The sequence below is a fragment of the Ptychodera flava genome, chromosome 15, assembly GCF_041260155.1.
Source record: "Ptychodera flava strain L36383 chromosome 15, AS_Pfla_20210202, whole genome shotgun sequence".
Taxonomy (NCBI): Eukaryota; Metazoa; Hemichordata; class Enteropneusta; family Ptychoderidae; genus Ptychodera; species Ptychodera flava.
Genome location: NC_091942.1, coordinates 35,166,413 through 35,182,158, shown reverse-complemented (window position 1 = coordinate 35,182,158; position 15,746 = coordinate 35,166,413). Strand labels below are relative to the sequence as shown.

At 35.7% G+C, this 15,746-nt stretch overlaps 1 protein-coding gene across 1 annotated transcript in view; it reads right to left on the bottom strand.

Moving 5' to 3' along the window:
- Positions 1–15,746, bottom strand: part of LOC139152004 (ras-related protein Rab-40C-like) — a 31,418-nt gene that overhangs the window by 14,594 nt on the left and 1,078 nt on the right. Inside the window, exon 2 of the mRNA XM_070725083.1 lies at positions 2,316–2,376. Within this exon, the coding sequence (XP_070581184.1) occupies positions 2,316–2,376 (61 nt within the window). The remainder of the gene's footprint in view (positions 1–2,315; positions 2,377–15,746) is intronic.

Sequence of the window (15,746 nt, the reverse complement as noted above, 5' to 3'; positions counted from 1 at the left end):
TATTTAAACTGATATACGCCATCAGTCAATATTACAAAAATATTGTGTTAATTTTATGGAAAGATGTTTGAAATTTTCTCTTCATTTTTAAACAGCAATTCGACAAACAAGTAAATATCAAATCAATATAAAACATTAGCTATGTAACATTAAAATTCAGGCAATACCTCATTGTAGTATTCTAACAGAAACAACATACACTGAAAATTGATCATTTCATTTTAAAAGTTGATGGTTCTGTAGAGTACAGGTAAACAGGAGTGTTGAATTTCAAGCTCTGTACAAGTTTGGAGTAAAATGCACTCATCATACAGTGAACTGATTGTTTTGATTGAGGTGTACATTTACAATATTTCAATGACTAGACCTTTCTGATAGGTGTCAAATCTATTGATTGTTATTAAGAATAACCAATTTTATCATATTTAATAATAAGCAGCATTTTGAGCATTTTTTGAAATTAAATGTGGCGTAATTGTATCACTTGTCAGTTTCTCTGGGAACATAACATCTCAAATGATGGTTGAGCCTCCATTGGGAAATTACTAAAATACTCCTTCCTATGCAGTGTATCTTCATATCGTGTACTTCACCCTTTGGCTTTTATTGGAAAAACTAGCCTGATAGCAACACTCAAAATTTTTGCCACAAGGGAACGTAATTTCTGTTCAAATTTGATGTCCAGTTTGGACAGCTGAACAAATTGTTAAAATTCCATCTACCCAGTTTAGAAATTGGCAGGTTTTAATGAAGCCAAATACCATCCCTGAGTCAACATTGTGCACAGTAACTTAATATTGCTGTGGCCAATTAATTTAATTGCTTATGCTAATCATGCAGCTGAAATGTGATTAAGTGGCATGCACTTCGCAAAATTGGTTGGAAGTGAAAAGAAAAATTTCAATAATGAAGCGCTGGATCTCCGATTAAAATTATGTTATTACTGGTTTTATTGGAGCTTGAGAGCACTTCCATCAGAGCCTAAATGATTCCAATGGAAATTGTGTATGGAGTATATTAAAATTATGCTCGTCCAGTCCATCAAATGTCTTGCAGCTGCCATTGTGTTCTGGTGCTTTGTCTCCTGTGCAGATGTTGATTGCTATTGTAGATGTGATGTTTGATTTGCAGATAAAGACACCATAGTGTGGCAGAAAGACAGCGGTGTCACGCTGTTCAATTGCAAAATTCACCACTGGGGACTGATAAGTAGGAAATGAAATCAAACATTCAGCCAAACACATTAAAATGGGCTGTCACCTAGACTAGCATACATGGATGTCATTGGTTCGTGAGGCAATTCTGTAAGACTACGGTACAAGTATACAGTAGCCTTAAAATGTGTTCTGATGGATATCATCACATTAGATATCGGCATTGTGTCGGACCACATTCAATTTCTCCAAATTGGCTCGAGATGGAATGGGCATTCATTGAACAATTACAAACCGACTTTCATACGTCAGTCATACAGTGTATACTTACAAATTGATTTTTTTTTCTATTTTCAAAGACAAGTTGTATCAAAATCACACTAAATTTTTTTTTCGAATGTGAATATACCATTTGAATGCCCAAGGTAATCAAAACAGGAACTTATTATGTTGAATTGTACCAGTAAACTACAGGTATCCTTGAATATAAATCACATTTTCGAGTGTGGACAAAATACAGCAATAAAATGTTACCCATAAGAGGACTTAATAAAAAGTTCTTTTACGGCAAAAAAACAACAACAAAGGGCCTTGATTAATCTTCCTTTGTGTCAGAGAAATCGTTTTGAACATATTGAAAACATTTCTAAAATTTTTGCCATACTTTCTTTTCTTCAGATATGAGATCACACACAAAAGAATCTGGCCTTTCAACGTAATCGGTTAAAATTACAAGATAAGGTGATTAATCTCTACCTGTGAGTTTACAAGAATAGATGATTGATCCATAGAAACTGTACCCTGTTTTGTAAACACTTCCTTTGAATGGAAAACCTATTCAGTGACTCACTGTATATGGCCTTTCTCTATTCAAACTTTACAACAGTTTTCACTGTTTTTTAACCTTGACTGTTATCAATGCACTTCACCTGTTGACCTGCTATAGCTTGTCCAAGGTATACTGTACCTACCGGTTATGTCATGTAATAGTGAGTTCCTAGCATTTCGTTGATTGACCCTATTGTTATTTGCAGATATTCTGTACTGTTGATACATGTTTGTGTATGCTGGAGGGTATAGCATTGCTTGCAGAACCAAGGCTCTCAATGAACCCTGTGTATCAGCTAGACCACACATCAGTTGCACACTAATAAAACTTACCACAACTGTAACTTGACTTTCTTCCCATCGAGAAGAATCGTTGTCGTCTTGTGCTCGATGCCTGTAAGATAAAAAGACAAAAATAGAACTGAGTTCAGTTGACACACTCACAGAAAAACTATAAGTCATTTACTTGGTGTTGGAATGCCTGTGTGAATATGAGATGAAATTTCATCTCTTTGCAACCTACATTTTGTTTGAGCACTATAATCAATTTCTGCTGAAACAGACATGTCCAATGCACATATATTTTTCACTTTAAGAGCACTTCAAACAATAGAATTTTGCACATACGTTAATGTAATGTACAATGTATGATCAATCATTATAATTATAGCTGTCCAAGAACAATTGACATAAGCAATTTCAGATAAGACAAAGAAATTGCAATTTTTATCATACTTGTATGCCATTTATGTCCCAAAGTACCGCTAAGAGGAGAAAGCCCTAGGTCTTGCACCAATGAAAACATTTTTCAGACTCAGTATCATGCCCAAGCTGAGTTGCCACTGTTCAAATTGCACGTTCTATATTTAACCTTTGCCTTTTAAACGCGGTTTACATGTAAACAGTAAGAGTGTGGTTTAAAAGTTTTCATCTGGCATTTGATATTTTTAAATATGAACCATCTACATGTACATTGTAAGGGAATCCCCATAGAAGAGCATTAACTTTGCTTGGCGATACATTTGATGATGTAAAGAAATACTTATATCGATAATTTCATTTTTTCAGCTGCAATGAAAGTTGTATTTAGTTGATTGCCAGAATGAAATGATGGTGAGAGTGGTGTTATTTTGAATTTACATGAAGTGTGAGATGCTGAATGTCTAAGCTAATAACAATACGGTAGGAGTATCAATACTGGGGGTGCAGCTAGAACAAGCCAACCCTCAACACTGCATCCAAATGGTAGATGAACTTTGACAATAATACATGTACTATTGCAGTCATTATATGTAAGTTTGCACAACCTTTGGGCTCTAAAAATACCTATCAGATACATAAAGATTAAAAGTTACTTTTCTAACAGCGTGCATTTAAAATGTTATTAATACAAAATGTTAAAATGAAAATAAAAGACGACGTTTGTCCAAAAATACTGTACATGTATACCATAACAAGTTTTCCTCTAAACATGATACCCCTCCCATCGATTGCAAACAATTGTGCATGCCTGACACTGTGCACAGCAGTCAATCATTCCGTGATGGATAATACCATTACCAGGTACTGAGATCAAATCGATTACAATACCCACTGCTAACAATACTGATTACAATCCACTATGACTACTTCATATTCCTTGTTTGTACAAAAATGACCAATCCATTATACTTTGCTGAGAAACCATCGATGAGGAAGCAGACTGCATCAAACACAATATTGAGGTATCTGCTCTATCATGCTAAAATTAACCATGAATATTTTAATTTCTCAGCACAAACAAGACAGTTCTTCATATATGTACATTACATGAATATTCTGCCAATTAATACAAGTATGTGCATTATTGATAGATGTACAGTATGCATTATTGAAATATTTTAAGAGACAAAATTACTTCTCGTTTTATTCAACAAACGTATATAAATTTCAATAAAATACCAAATACTTTTTAAAACTTAAACAAAGTCAATCACTAACTAAAATGATATAATGTTTGATTTGATAGTTAAACTGTACTACCGGTAAATGCAAATGTTTGCAATTCGCCAGAGTTAGCTCATCTTGGCACACAAATTTCAAATAGATACCAGAAATTATGCTGCTCATCATGTATGTTTTATGAGGATGTTTTTTGTTGGATACCTTTTTGACATATTTCAAGACGTTGTAATCCCAAAATGTACAAAAGTGATTGAAAAATAATAAAGTCTGTTCCAAGGTAAAAACTGTATGCGTGAAGGTACCCGAACATAATGCCAGCAAAATGTCTTTGTCAAATTTCTTTGTGAAAATTTAAATCAAAGCTACTGTACACCTACAGCATGGTCTGAATGTTGAATAAGGAAGTGAATCCAAAGACTTTAACATGACTACACCCAGCTCTACCAACTACTTAAGTTTAACAATAACAAGTGAATTAATTCTCTATTCATGGACTGCGGTAAAACTCTTCCCTAATTTGGCCATGGATAATTTGGAAGACCACACTCACATGTACATGTACCAAGAACTAGTGATAAATCAAATGGTAGACTCTGCCATTGAGTGTTCAAAGATCACAGTCCCTAGATTTGCCCACAAAAATGACCTCAATTCACAAGGCAAAAGGTTAATGATTATAAGTTTACATCGCAAATCTCAGTCAAACATTTTGCCATTTCAGGTTCTTCAAGGGCAACGAACTGTATAGCCTAGAAGACCACGGAACTAGGGTAGTAAATGGTCCATAAAAGGAGAAGAATTGAAAAGTTGGCACAACTACCCAACTGAACAGTACATAATTGTTACTGTAATCTCTCACATATCAAGCAATTACAGTAAAATGCTATCTCTAAGTTTACTAAGTGGTACAGTGTCATTTGACATGAAAATTTAATGGTATCACTACCAGTATTTAACTTCAACTGAGATGATGAGTACAAAAAGACAATGATTATTTTTTCTGGGTCGTATTGTATACGTCTCTAAATTGTTTCATGCACTCTCTGCATACGTGTCTACACACTGGCACATGAGTATGACTGGAATATTGTTTACACAAGTGAACAAAGACCATGTCCATAAATTAATACTTCATACATTTTAGTTACTCTATGCAATTCATGTCAACACGTACAGCTTGGACCCACTATCAGCCTTGCCAAAGCTTCCACAATACAGTTAATTTACATTTCAAATTACTCAAGCTCTATTCACAACACTACCTCATTATGAAAGGAAACTCAATTTCTCATTGACAATGCTATGATGTCTATCATTTCATTAGTGTAATATCACTTTTACAAAATTTTGAAATATAGCCTTCACTTTTCTAATTATCTGCTTGGCATATTTTACAGTTTTCCGTTCTCTGACCAGAGGTGCATTTAGAGAGATATCCTGAATTTCTTTGGAAGTGAAATAATGGGAGTCCATTCAAACACGCTAACTGAAACCTCTAGCAATCTGCAAATTGTTGTTTATTTTCAGCACGCTGCAGGTGCTAAATTTGATGAAACTTCATTACTTATTCATAACTAATTTAATAGCTGCTGCATGAACATCATGTACAATGTGTACTTCACTCTACAGTATATCGATTACAGAAAGAAATTTTTTCTTTAGTGTTGAAATTATCAAGCTTAAAAATTCAACCTTTAATATGAGTGTGATCATGCTTTGAGTTAAATATAAGGAACTGGTATGTCATTGTTCAAGACCATTTTTTACAGTTTGTCCTTGGACTGGAAGTAATTTAGCAAAAAACTGTATTTTATGGACCATACATGAACAAAGGTTGATTTATGAGAGTATACCAATTATACGAATGGTAAATTCTGCACACGTACTCGGTACATCAAAACAAATGTAAGTCATGGCAAATATCTCAAGAAACTTGAATGTTCATAGTACACTAAAATGAATTTTTCAGAGTTTATTTATATCTGTGTGTAATCGCCTCTCCAGTGCGTCAGCATTTAGTACCTCTGTATCATTTACGCTTTGTACACACCAGTATATCATTGCGAATTGTGTATTAATTTACCACAAATGTATCATACAGCACTATTTGATGACAATGCCAGTGGATTGGTCTTCCTGAAGAGTGTTCACACACATGTACTTTCTGAAGGTTTGACGGATAACTTGCAGGGACTTAAGTTAAAGGTCCTTGATATGCAATTGATTTATTACAGATTAACAGAAAGACAAATACATGTATCATCATCAGCCGTGTACATGTCTGATCCTCTTACTAATGCCAAAGCCATTTTGGATTAAAAAAGTTAGGAAAAATTGATTTTTTGTAATCTAAAGTTTTGCTCAATTTTGTTATATCTCCATGATTTACAGCACATTTAACATTTTCACCAATAAAGACATTAGAATGGTATTTGTAATGGTCAGAGCATTATCTATATAGATAATCTGATTTACAGCATTTGTGGTATCTTTCTGACTATTGTTATTGTATATTGTATATCTAAAAGTACATGCACATAACTGTATGGCTGCACATATACAACAGTTCTCCTCCTTCCAGGTTAGGACATATGTTGCTGGATCCAAAAGCTTGCTTGGTTCAAAGTCATCCTGGCACTTGGTGTGTAATTTACATGTAGGTCAATCATGACAAATTATCTCTACAACCACATATCACTAACAGCTCTAAATTCTTCCTGTAAACATCTCCTCTTATATACCTCATTAAACCAAAAAATAGGACATTTCAATTTCTTCAAACCATCTCACATTACAACATGTTAACTTTACATAAATACTACTGAGGAGTCGGCAGATTTGCTGGTATACAGCGGTTTCATGTATCTCTTCCTGAGTGTCCTCTGAAATCAGGGGTCACACAAGGCCACTCATACATTTTGAAGAATTTGACATGTCTCTGAGATCTTGAAGAGTGGAGCAGCAGTGAAAGTTGTTTGTAAACGTTGACAGGAAAGGTCAGAAACTGACAGTCTGTTTGTATGGAAGGAATGTTGGACTTCAAATTTTGGACATTGAGAAGACGCACATTGGAAATTGCGACCTTTAACCCCCAGACAGGTCATAACTCCTGAACATTGAACCACTTGATACTGAAGGGCTAAGTTCAGCATTTGTTCATGAATATCTTTGGCATAATTCTTCCAAGATGTACTGTACATATATGTTTGGCAGTCAATAATAACTTGTAGTTAGATAGCACCCTTAAGTCTCTCATAATAATTGGATTCTAAAAAGTAAACAAAGTACTTCACATCCAACACTTCATCTTGTCAAAATACATAATTCGTTTTCAAGCGTGTGCTGAAAGGTGAATGCATGTGTTGCAGTGAAATTGTCCTTGTTGATATACAGTCCCTCCAAACACTTTGGTTGATAAAAGGATCTAGTGTGCCATTCTGAATGTAAAATGTTGAATAGTTAAGAGGTGCCAAGGATTACTGACAGACACTATACACTCAACACAATGTTGTGCTTTCTGTGTTCCATACCAAACCAAGGATTACTTGCTTGTTGACAAATCACTGACCCTGACCTAGACAAAGTCTTAATAGTTTGTATGCATACTGTCCATCAAATTTATCCACATGATCAAAGCATACAAGACGATGCAGAAATATTACGCACAATCATTATATCATCTTTATTAAAAAGACCACTAAATGGGACATAAAATGTACGGGAACATTTGTCGCTTTGGTTGTTCCCTTTTTGAAATTTGGCATGCGGATCATGTTGACAGCTGATGACCTCTTGCAACTTTCCAAGTAGGAGGAAGCTGTCAAAAGTTTCTTTGATCCGTCACAAATGAAGGTCTCACTGGTTTTAATTCCTACATTCAGTCAGTGTGCAAACTGAAGAAACGTCAGCCTTGACACTTAAAAACTATTTCTTCAAAACATGTTTGGCTTCTGCGGTCACTTTAGAGTCTTGCCGTCAGAGCTGCACAGGCAGAAAGCAAATAATTACGTGGTTTACTGGGAAAAATACCTCAAAGAGCCCTTGAGAGTTTATGAACCACACCTATGTTGTTACTTGAGAAGTGTTGGCTTACACGGTACAATAGGTGAACCTGGAATTACGTACCATGTATAAACATCAACGGCTATGTAGACATAGTTGCATTCCGTGACACTATTCTAAATCAGGCATTCAAATACCTGCATGTATAGTTTGAGTCGACCCTTCTATTCAAGAAATTCTCTCAACTTTCAGACTTGTCCTGCAGTGAAGGCTGTCTGCATATTTATTACACAATCAAACAATGCAAGACTGAACACCTGCCACTTACATGCACAAATACTTCTTGGTGGTTACCTATTTCTCATACTTATTTTCCGTGTCAAGACTTACAGTTAGCTTTCAAAAATTGAGCTTCATTTGTTTTTTTTTGAAACATTCATAGAAATTGGCATAACACTAATGAATTATTGATGTTTACTCATGTTTGATCCAAATATAAATCTGTGATGAATATCAGCGTATGTTTGGCAAGGTAAAATATTCAAAATAATGTTCTACAATTCATTACACTCCTACATGTATTGCGTCATTTTTATTGCAACATTGTAAAATATCCTTTTCATATCATAGTAATTACTAAAGAATCAAAGACTGAACACAGAAATGCCAGAGAATGTATGTATTCCAAGATCATATTGAGAATTTTCTGGTGTGGTTTCCCACATAACATAAAAATACCAAAGTGAAAGGAAAATTCAAGCATGCTGTGACCAGTCTGTGTGACCAGTCTGGCAATCCATTGTTACAGTCTAGCAGTGTGACGACGAACCATAAATCATCAACATGGCTGATATTATGAGTTGAAATATTACAAAGTGGAAGTGAAATTTTATGAGATTTTCAAATGTTCAAACAAAGGTGTTGTTGTCAGCCTATTGACTGGTGGTTGCTTGATTTCAATTTGTAACTTCTTACATTATTGGACGAAAGCTTTCCTTTACTGGATGTTCAAGATGCCAATGCATTACCTTTGGGTGAATACTGATGCTGCTCTATGGCATGCAACTACTGCAGCTACAACAATGGCAATCCATGGCACCTTCTAGCTGGTATTTGTACAACTGTTGTTATCAGTCAAAGCTTTGCAATATTGCTGTAAGCATCGACCAAAGAACCCGCCAAAGTGTAAAGTACCTTTACAAACTGGAATGAGTGATAATTGCTTCTGTAACACTGTTTCTGCACTTCAGCATACTAATCAGTACACAGTGCTGATATGGAAAAATATGATTGTTTACTAATGAATTATTATTGGCATAACTTTATGTGATGTCTCACATACAAGGGACACAAAAAATTACTAGCAAGTGCAGTATAGAGAAAGTCTCAAAAAAGCAAACTGAAATATAACTTACATGTACTTTCTATTTGCTGTTAGTTTGCAAAATACAAAAATATATCGCTTAGTAACAGTAGAAATATCAATTGTAACAATGTTAGTGTATGTATCATTCATCACAAAATAAACATAGAAGGGCTGAATGCAGAAAAAATTCAAAGCACTGCAACTGGAAATTTGCCAACGTTTACAGTGCCTGTAGATCAAAGTTGTAGAATGGTATGCCGAGAACCATCATATGACTGCATAAATGACATTCTATGGTATATTAACAGGTCATTATGGCAGCTCTGAGGCAACCAATGCTGGGTTCAAACCTTGCATAGGAAAAATGTCCTTAGGAGTGAACCGTTCGATATCAGGGGATGGAGGAAAAGCTTTTGCAAATAGACTTGACACAAACTTTTGAAGCTTTCAATGATGTCATTTTTTTAAATAGACTGTCCTTTCTACACCAAAGACATGACTGTTTTTAATCACAATTTATAGCAAACAAACATTTCCTCCTGCCCCCTTCTTTCTGCTTCTTTGTTTACCTTCATACCACCACCCCTGAATGTGAACAGAATGTCAATGGCAACTACAAATATTATGAAGAAAGAAATTTATTTAATTAGTTGTTTATAGTTTGTATTTGTTACAATTACCTATATTTTGACATTCTGGGGTATCTACACACCTTGTTCATCTCTCTGCCCCCACAAGCACATCTTCAAAAAGTACAGCATACATGTATGTTTATAAGTCTCTCTGGCAGTGTATGTGTGTTAATTAAAGAGGCCACACAGAGACAAATGTGCCCTATTTTCATGACATTTATGTTAGTCTAATGGGTATTTCAATTACTTTTGCTAAGATTTAAACACAGGACAGAGATAAATTTTGATGACTATGCACTTATAGCACTCAGCAATAAAGCTTGTGTTAATTGTGGGCAAGATATTCCAATCATCAAAACAGCATAGCAAAGGAAAAAAATGTTTTGACAAAACTCATTCCATTTTTACACAGCGTAAAGTATGTGTAAACCTCCCTTTCATGCTCTTACCCCAAGGTCAAATTGAAATTCACAGAGGGGACTAACAGGCAGGATAGTGTACGTTGAAGAAAAACACACACTGACTGACTGAGTGGTATCACCTGAAGGCCATGTACACTCAACTTGCATGTTACAGTAACTAAATTCAATAACTTTATCAAATGAGCATTGGTTTGTTATCATTGCAAATGTGAAAGACACATAAATTATTAGATCATACTGGAAAAGTTCTAATCACTTGGTTACTGACACGTACTTAAAATAATCTGACATGAAGAAAAGGCTTGTGCAAGCCAAGACTACCACTGACATGGTGACTTATAATATGGCCTTTCTTGTCACATAGCGGGTCAATGTCCTGAGTGTTAACCTGACATGGCTGCATGGTACATGTAATCAGAGTTGAACGATATCTTGATGATGGATGTACCCTGCCTGGGGATGTACTCGCATTAATGCTGGTTATTTAGGCCGTAAATCAGCTGTATCAGGTTAAAACTCTGAATTGTATCATTTATTCTTCTATTGTCTGCACTGAACTTGCATAGAATTCATCATCCTTGCATAGTTACAAATGTGGCTGTCATTTCTTTGGAGAGGGCATACCTGTAGATGTATGAGTCTGAGTTCACTTTACTGCGTATAGTGGCTGGATTTTGAATAGCTGAAGATAAAATCTGCCAGATGCTATCACCAACAAAGTCTTGAAGCTGTATGCCTGATAAAATCTAAGAATTCATACAGCCTCAGAATCTTGGCAATTCATCAGACAATCTGTACTGTCTGTATCACTATATATGTGTAACATATCTAAGGAAGTTGGATGAATCGCAAGGCTTGCATGGAGCATGTGGATGTATGCCTCCCGAGGCAACATCATGGTGACAGTCTGCAATAAGAGTTCAAGTATCCAGACTTTGCACCCGAAATCATGAATAATTTATAAAGAGGTTAACACGGTCATGTTGTATCATGGCTGAAAGTACATGTACATGTGTTTGCAAGACACACATAATTTGCAATGCCGGGGTCCAGGGACACACACATTCAATGCAAATGCCAGAAACTATTCACTAGCCAAGTAAACAGACCACCATAAATTGTCTTTTACTAGGTTCACACCAGACATTTACTATCAACTCAAGGCTAAATCAGAAAACTAATTGTGGGCATCACTGTCTTGTAGAGTTTATTTCAATGTTTCATTTAGAGAGGGGGATGGGGGATTCCCCCTTTGCTGACATGTTGGTACCCCCTAGTATGATTTGTCAAGGGGGACCAGTCCCCCATGGAATGGTGCCAGTCACACCATACAAGTAGAACACAATGACATGAACTGGTGAAATCACCCCCTCCCCTAAATTTTCTGGTAAAGGGGGAAAATCCCCCCCTGTTGATGCCATCCTGGATGAAACACTATTATTTTGCTCAAAATAGGAAGGGGGTATTGGGCCGGGGCAAAAATTTAAGGAGCCAGTATCCATATTAGACATGTCAATGCTTGCCTTGGACCATGTTGAAACCAAAACAATTGGCAGTGACTTTGATGAAACATCTATACTGACAGTATGGGGTACATATATACATGTACCAAATGGTTGAACTAAGAGGTCAAGCGCTGAGAATGGGGTCAAAGCTGAAGTCCTGATTCATAAACACCAGAGGAAAAGCAAAAACAGAATGAACAGCACTTGGTCCTGTGAGTCACACATTATTATTATGGAACAGTCAGAGGTCGGATAGGCAGCCCTATGTAAGTAATTGTAGGCTTTGGCACTGTTCTCAACATATCAGTTCCAGCCCTGACAAAGATGATAACTGCCGATAAAAAAAGGCCAGGAATATGAAGGCCTTTGTATCAAAGTCCAAATCTGGCAAACAGGTTACAATGTATCCACATGATTGGTGATATCACTGATAGTTTTAAAACGGAAGCTCTCTAATGCCTAGATTCACCAAAAGCCCAAGTGTGTAAGAATTCACTCACATTTCATTTTGGAATACAAAAATTCATAGATTTGCTTCTAACACTTGCATGTGCCACAACTAAAGTTTAGCAGTGAGATCTGTTCTATACTCACTGAACTACTGTAGAGATGTGTGCTATTCTAACACATCTAAAATGGAGTTGCTACTTTTGTGTTACCGGTAATGCTATTGATAAGTTTGGTTATTGCATTTTGGTTATTGCATTTTGAACAACATACAAAAAATACCAGGTCTTAACCATGACCATTGTCATCATCATGCACAATAAATTCACCTCAAAGTTCAGCAGAAAGATTCACTGTTGCTCATAAAAAAGTTTGGAGAGATAAGGTCATCGATTATTAAAAGGAGTTTACGACTATGAAGTGTTTCCTTGTTCATTGAGTAATCCAGAAATGAGTGTATCCGTATTCGACAAAACTGTTTATGTATACACATAGTATTTATCATGATATGCTTTGTAACACTGACTCTGGTAAACCACGCAAATCATAGCCTATGGAAATCCTCTCTCGGAAGTCTTATGTTACTTAACTGTAGAATAAGGCTAATCTCCCCATACTCTTCCATTTCACAGCAGTAAGGCACTATCATGTGGCTTAATTGTCATTTTCTGACTTTTAGGAAAAAGTGAACGAAGAAGTTGATATCACTGATACTGCATGCACAATCTTTACTTCAGTTATGTAATACATTACAGACATTTCAGTTTTCCCTTCCCTAGTTGTTCGGGTGTCCGTCATTGCTTTGCTAATGTAGAGTGTTGCCCAGGGCACTTGTTCCTAGATCCAATAAACAGTCATCAATTTACTGAGATAGCAATATTCACACTTGATATCCTTTAGTCCCATATAGAGTTGAAATTTTCTTCTCTTAGCTTGTTAAAAGACATACTCACTTCAAAGGCCCGCTTTCTGACATCTACCCTTTGGGAATACATGCATGTAAGATGTTTTTTAATTACTGAGAGCAGACATGCCAAGCTATGAATGTTACTGAGGTTCTGGTGATAATCTCATATCTAGCTGAATGTCAATTATTCCTCTTCGGGCAACACGATCATGCTCTTCACTTGGGAGGTATCTGGACATTCTTACGTTAACAAATACATTCCGGGAATTCTGACCCACTTTCCAGACTCTCTTATGACGGAACTTCAACTTTGTAATTGCGATGGACCTGCTTTTCTGCAGAATATTTCAAGTGAGTTTTTCTTTAAGTGAAGTTTATGAGAGTATATATTAATTCTTTCATGCTGATGTGAGTTTTATGAGCAACTCTGGTCTTGCTCTTTTTTCTTATCAGTATGTATGGAGGTGAAAGGCCACATCTGCAGTCACTCTATGTTTGTAAACGTAACTTTGTGGAACTTATGAACGTCCCCACTGATGAGGTATGCATATGGAAGTAAAATTATGGCTGCTAATATTTTGCGTAAGCCCACATGTTTGTTATCTGTATATCATAAATATTGATTTTGCTTTGTGGAGGATTTTTATGGAACATGATGCACTTATGTAAATTCTTTGTTGCATCATGGAATGTTATGAAGGCACAATCAAAATCTATAGAAGAATACATCCGCATTTTGAAATGGCAGAAGAAATTTTATTCGACCAAATAAAAAATTATCAAAAAATAAAAACACAAAGAAATAATTATTGTATTACATACATTTTCACTGTCAGTGCTTTTCATACTTATTTACTTTTTATAGAGTCTAGCATCTTGAACAAATTTGCTACTGTGGTTTATTTTACTACCTTTCAATTTGTTATCAGTGGCATAGCTTAAAATATCACCATTTACATTGTACAAATAAACAGTAGTTATAAATTTGTCAGAGTCCTATCTCAGCCTATAGTAACCATTGCCTTTGTACATCTTGTTGTCAATCACAAGCTCCCGTGGTCTGTAGTTTAAAAGAGGTACTTTGTGTACCTATCTCTCCCATGCTTTTTCTGTAAATACAGAGTAATTAAATTGGTTTTTGTCAGACTTATAAGGGTGTTTTTCATTTGAATCATGGAGAAGAGCTATGTTTACATTTCTTTACACCATGTTTATGTACATGGATTTAAAAAGAATAAAAGGACAAAAAATTGCTGACAGTCTCTTTCAGGGAGGTTCTGAAGCAATGTCTGTCCTTGGGAAGCCCTACAAAACTTTCGTCGATGACATTGTTACCAAACTGTGTATGGTTTCTGAAATTTTGAGCTTGGTGACCATAAAAGTGCTACAACAAAACTACAATTGCCAAACTTCCCTAGGAACAAAGCATTTCTGTTTTTTGAAGTAGTTCTACAGGGATAAGTGAAATGCCAGTAAAGATTTTCATCTGTGGTAAGTAGGAGGTAAATGTATACCTTTGTGGACAAAAGTACACTGTAGTCTGTGTGCACATGTAAGTCACTGTTCACTTGCCTCCTCTGTTCCTTGGATTCTTTAACAGATTATTCATAAAGATTATAATACGTATATTAACATAGAATATTTACATAGATTGATTTGAATTTGAAATTTACCATTGTACTAGACTCTGACTGATAGTCTAAACTTTTGTCATTATACATTTCCCATTACCCAATCCAAGCCTGTGTAATTCCTGGTATCTGAAATAACCAATTTGTTTCGTTCCCTTGCAAAAGTCTCTCAAAAGAACTTTGCAGCTGTTGCTTTAGTTAAAAGAAAAATTGGAGTTATTTGTTGGCATTTGTCCCTTTCTCTAAACAGGTTCTATTCATTTTCCGAAGTCTTCTTGAAGCGTTACAAAACCCGTTTGATTTTGCTTGCATCCATGATCATCTTACAGGAACACAATGCAACGCTGACAGACAAAGCCTTCTCTACTGTGCAACCAATTACTACCAACCCCAGTTCTACGCCTTGTCAATCAAAAATGCAAATATTACAACACAGCATATACTGCATTGGAAATTCACAAAATCATCTCAATAACAATTGACGAGAGTTTGATGTTGTTACTCATCAGAACCCTTTGTCCATTTGTTCTTTGCCACACTTTACCCACTGTATAATGTGTGGTAAATGTGGGTTCACGGTACAGCTTGCATGCAAATTACAATACTGCATATGGTTTTGATTGAGCAAAGTCATCGATGTTTCATGCATGTACATTTTTCATAACTTCGCTTTAGACTGTGAGTCTGTCTCAGCTGAAACACAATACACACTAAAGGCAATGGGGTCATGAAATTGATGACCACTGTGGAGGACATATCATTTACCTATAGGTGACGCACATTATAAGCTATATTTGATCAATAAATGCTGTGTGCAAATGTTGTGAAAAAATGGAAGTTAATGACACGCAATGAAAATACAAGTATTGAAGTGGAACTCCTTTTTTTGGAGATTTACATCGGTAATG